This window comes from Hemiscyllium ocellatum, chromosome 20, assembly GCF_020745735.1.
Source record: "Hemiscyllium ocellatum isolate sHemOce1 chromosome 20, sHemOce1.pat.X.cur, whole genome shotgun sequence".
Taxonomy (NCBI): Eukaryota; Metazoa; Chordata; class Chondrichthyes; order Orectolobiformes; family Hemiscylliidae; genus Hemiscyllium; species Hemiscyllium ocellatum.
In genome coordinates this window covers 54749856-54754732 of record NC_083420.1, presented here as the reverse complement: position 1 = coordinate 54754732, position 4877 = coordinate 54749856, and the positions used below count along the sequence as shown (strand labels likewise).

The window sequence follows — 4877 nt, the reverse complement described above, 5'->3', positions numbered from 1 at the left end:
CGGTGCCCAGAACCCGCCAGCGCGATACACGCCGGGAGCTGTAGTCCGCAGCTCTTGTTTATTCCGCTATGGAAGGCAGTGGAGGACTACAATACCCAGAGAACATCGCGCCCGGCTCTGAGGCATACTGGGAGGTATAGTCCATGTCTCCTGCTTATCCCGCCATGGGAGGCGGTAGTAGAGTACAATACCCAGAGGGTACCGCGTCTAGCACTTGGGCATACTGGGAGATGTAGTCCATTATCTCCAATTTATCCCGCTACGGAAGGAGATGAAGGACTACAATACCCAGAGTGGACCGCGCCTAGCGCTAGCGCATAGCGGGAGGTGTAGTCCGTTTCCCATGTTCATCTCGCTTTGGAAGGCGTGAACGGACTGCAGTACCCAGAGAGCAGAGCGGGGCTCCGCTCAAATGCGTGTTAGCCGGTGGTGAGGCGGCCATGACGATGTGCTGGGTCGGTGTGTGCGTGTGAGGCGAAGAGGAGTTTGTGGCTGTCTTTCTCTAAATGGTGGTTTTCTTTCTGATGGTTTTACATCATCTGCCAATTGTAAGAATCACGTTTCCTAACGTTTATTTTCCATATATTTTTGTGACTGTTATGTGAAATGGTTGTTTCTGTTCGAGGACTCTCTTGTTTACAGCCTGTTTCCATGGGGGCTAAGCCTGTTCTGTATTATTTTGGCTGACCCTCTGTAATTAGATTTATTCCTCAGATGGTCGGGCAGTGAATACTTCCAGCCGCGTAAGTTAAATACAAAGGTATGTCCTGACTTTGCTGATCTTTCCTTGTTCTCACAGGTGAAGTAAGTGCTCACGTTGATGCAGGATTGTGAAATAGACCTGAGAGAGAAGTTGTCAAAAGTTTATTTCAGTCGCAGACAAAGTTCTCTGGAAAGCAGCACCGATGATCACCTTGATATACTCATTAGTCACTGCCTGTAGGATAAGGCAAAAGCTACCAAATGTGCCTACAAGTTTCTTCAGTCGCCTCCTGTGGTGTTCATGTTCAGAAATATTGAAATAATAACTTCTTGATCTCTAAATCTTTGTGTCCAATTCAGAGATACCTATCTGATATATTTGCCACTACAGGTTTGGGGAAAAATAATTATTTTGAGCGGTTAACCATGCTCACTTGAAAGCATTTAAATACTGTTTCAATAGTTATACTGTGAGAGAGGGAACAGAAGCTTTAGGTTCCCGGTTTATGCAGGTGAGATTCGGATAGGTGGAGGGTTATGCTACTTACTGTGATGGATATGAGGTGTTAGTGGAAGGTAGAGTTACTTTGGAACTGATAAATAACGAAAGGGATGCTCACCTTATTGGGATTGTACTATAGTGCCTCCTATTTGGAAAGGCAAGGACTGATTATGGATAGTCAGCATGGCTTTGTGCATGGAAATCATATCTCACTAACTTGATTTCATTTCTTTAACAAACTCAAAGAGGATTGAAGAAAGCAAAGCAATGGATATTGTTTATATGGACTTCAGTAAGGTGTTTGGCAAGGTTTCTCACGGTAGACTGGTTAACAAGGTTATATCTAGGAAGAACTAGCCATTTGTTTTATAAAATTGGCTTGAAGCTAGGGGACAGGTGATCGTGGTGAAACATTGCTTTTCAGACTGGAGGCCTGTTAACAGTGGTGTGCCCGAGGATCAGTGCTGGGTCTACTGCTGTTTGTCATTTAGATAATTGATTCTATGTGAAAATAGTATGGTTAGTAAGTTTGGAGGTGTAGTGGGCAGTGAAGAAGGTTATCTCAAGTGAAAGGTGACATGATTGGATGAAGGAAAGGAGGCAGGATAGAACAGTTCCAGAGGGTCAACTGAAGAAAACAAAATCCCTCCGTTATATTAGTGTAAGATGAGCAGCAAGGGGATGGCAAACCACTTGGAGAACCAGGCATTCCATCAGTTACCAATGTTCCCCAAGGCATGTCGAGTCTTGCCAATGTATAGTAACGCTATATAGAGTCACGTTAGATTATTGCTGTGACAATTATGCTATTATGTTTTGTAATATAATATTCTTGTAAAGTCACAAGACTCACTTAAATCTATTTTGACGTTGACATCAAACATGCTGATCACTGCTTTCTTCCTATAGAGTAATTTCATTTTTCTTCTGCTGCCTATCCTATTAATAGTAGTTACCGTGGGTTGAGTAATTCTATCCCACAGAAGCTCTTTGTTAAGGTGAACACAAGGATGTGAAAATAGCAGATTCCAGTTGCAGCAATTTAGAAATGTTTTTAACTAAATATTCAAAACAGCAAAAAGCTTCGTATATTTTAACTTTAAACTATGTCCTTAACCTTGCAGGAAGGATAAAGGCATTGATGAAAGAAGAGAGAAGACAGTTTTTAAAAGAATTTGTGTCCCTATTGTGATGTAGACTGGGAATATGACAGAAAACCAAGATTCAGAGGGAGAGATACATCCTCTGAAAAATGATGAGGTCAGAAACCAAGACACGAATGACATTTCTAACAGGCACAAAGGAACCAAAATCAAGAAATTTACCAAGTTTGGACAGCTTTCCCATTGGAGAACTGCTGCTTTCTTTGTAGCATTATTTTTATGTCTGATTGTGGTGTTTGCATTTTCCTTCATAATTCCCTGTCCAGTGAGGCCTGTATCACAGAGGGCCTGGAACAAAACATTTGAAAATGCAGGTAATGTTTAATTGTGTTGAGTATGTTCCATGTAATGCAGGCGTCTTTTGTATAATTGAAAGGAAACATGATAATGTAAGCATCCTAATTTTGGTGGCTTTCATTTTAATTCGGGCTCTTTGTTCTGCATTTATTTCAGCATAAATTTTAATTGTTAGCTTCTTGGATAAAGCCATTGCTTACTTTACTATTTAAAGTTATACTAAAAATACTTAAGCTATGACTTGCTTGAGTTCTAAATGTTTTTTGATAATTGAACAGGCACAAAGAATTCTCATGATGTTAATGAAACCGAAGTAACTATATTTGAAACATTGTTAACCTACTGGTATTGTGTTATTTGTTTGTTACAGTGAGTTACCCTTTTTTCACTCTGTGGGATATGAACAGAGACAAAGTTAGTGATGTGGTATTTGCGTTGAAGTACTCCAATAACACTATAGTTAATGGATCATGTGCAGCTGAGGGTGAGTGACTGTTACAATCACAAAATACCTTTTCTCATTTTTATCCCAGTGTTGTTCAGACTCTTGTATTTCATTACCTCACTGTTACATTGCTTTCATAACATAACGGTTTTTCAGATCGTGATTCAACCAAGCTTTTGGAATTATATCGATGAATGACAGTGTCTTAATTATGTATCTCTGAATGGACAGTCCCTTCAATTTTATTGGTACTGACTTCAACGCTATTCTCTTTCTGAGACAATGTTGCCACTGAAAAGCCTCGCATTCTTAGTTTAACTCCATTCACAGTTTGCACATTTACTAGTGATGCATCAATATATAGTTTCCCAATGTTGACGAGGAGAGGAAAAATAACCCTTAAGATCATCGAGACACTTTAACACCGTTTTTTTACAAAATGCTGTGTATTATAAGCTACTTATTGCTGTGTAATTTAAAATTTTAGAAAATAAGTTTTCATGTTCCTATTGCAAACTTTGTACCAACAATTTCTCCTCACCTTAGTATATGGAACAGATGGATCAAAACCATGTCAGTACAAGTTAAATTACAGACTAGACAATATGACTTACTGTATCCAGACAAAGAAAAATATTAGTGCGAAAACGTGCATGTAAAGACAGAAACAATGAAGCTACACATGAGGTGCAAGTGTAATCTAAGGGAAATGTCTAAGCAAGGAACAGTGTTGCTGGTCATTTTTCAGATTTGTTTTCACAAGGCATTGCATGTGGTTTCTGTTCATCCCTATGCCGATCACACAGTGCTGAACTCCAGCAGCAAGGAAGTAACTTTTCATACGTACCAAACTTGTCCAACAACATTGTGTCTTTATTCATTAATTTATTTTGCATCCTTTCTTTTTAAGGCCTTACATTTCCCTGTGCCCATGTTATGGTGCTGTCAGGAACAAATGGCAATCTTCTATGGCAGCGAGCTTTAGCAGAGGATGTTCAGCATGTGCAGTGTGGAATTGAAAATCTCAGCGGTATGGAGACTTCAGGATGCCTCATCATTGGAACCCCTTACCTCCTCACTGCAATCAGTTCTTCAGGTATACATTATCTTTCGGATAGCATTCTCCTAAGAACTTTATTTTCATAAAGGTTTTAGTCATTTGGAAAGGCAGCACCATAGATTAGGTGTTTGAGGTGGCATATGAATTTAATGAGAAAGCAAAGTGAGAGACAAGGAGAAGAAGAATAGGTCCCACGACAATGTTGTCGATTTTCAGCTGAAAGTAGCCTAGCAAGCCACTCTGTATTCAAGAATGTGTGTCACCCCCACCTCCTCAAGAGGCAATTCAGAATGGACAATGGATGTTAGCCTTGTTAGTGATGCCAAAATTTCATGAATTAATAAAAAGTTGACTAGGATTTTTTTGTTGCCAGTTGAAATTAAACTAAAAAATCTAGTGAATCTTTGCATTTATGAAATTGGGAGAGTTGGTGCTCATATGAACTTAATTTGCTAAAAATGGTGCTCTGAGGACAACGAATATGTAGTTTGATCACAGGCTTACTGCCAAAGTCCATTTGAGGCGAAGAACTGAGAGCCTTGGTCTCCACTTCCTTTGAACAGGAGATTCGATGTTTCAGGCAAAAGCCCAAAACATCGAATCTCCTGTTCCTTGGATGCTGCCTGACCTGCGCTTTTCCAGCAACACATTTTCAGCTCTGATCTCCAGCATCTGCAGTCCTCACTTTCTCCTCCATTTCCTTTAGTT

At 39.9% G+C, this 4877-nt stretch overlaps 1 protein-coding gene across 2 annotated transcripts in view; it reads left to right on the top strand.

The window, feature by feature from the left end:
• The first annotated feature begins 431 nt into the window (after positions 1–431).
• The window catches only part of fam234a (family with sequence similarity 234 member A), a 41130-nt gene continuing 36684 nt past the window's right edge, over positions 432–4877 (top strand). The window contains exons 1-4 of one of the 2 annotated variants that reach the window (XM_060840884.1): positions 432–548; positions 2329–2464; positions 3035–3148; positions 4020–4205. In XM_060840884.1, coding sequence (XP_060696867.1) covers positions 3064–3148; positions 4020–4205 — 271 coding nt within the window. In that variant the 5' untranslated portion in view covers positions 432–548; positions 2329–2464; positions 3035–3063. Of the gene's footprint in view, positions 549–2328; positions 2682–3034; positions 3149–4019; positions 4206–4877 lie in introns of both variants that reach the window. The other variant, XM_060840883.1, reaches the window with a different exon arrangement.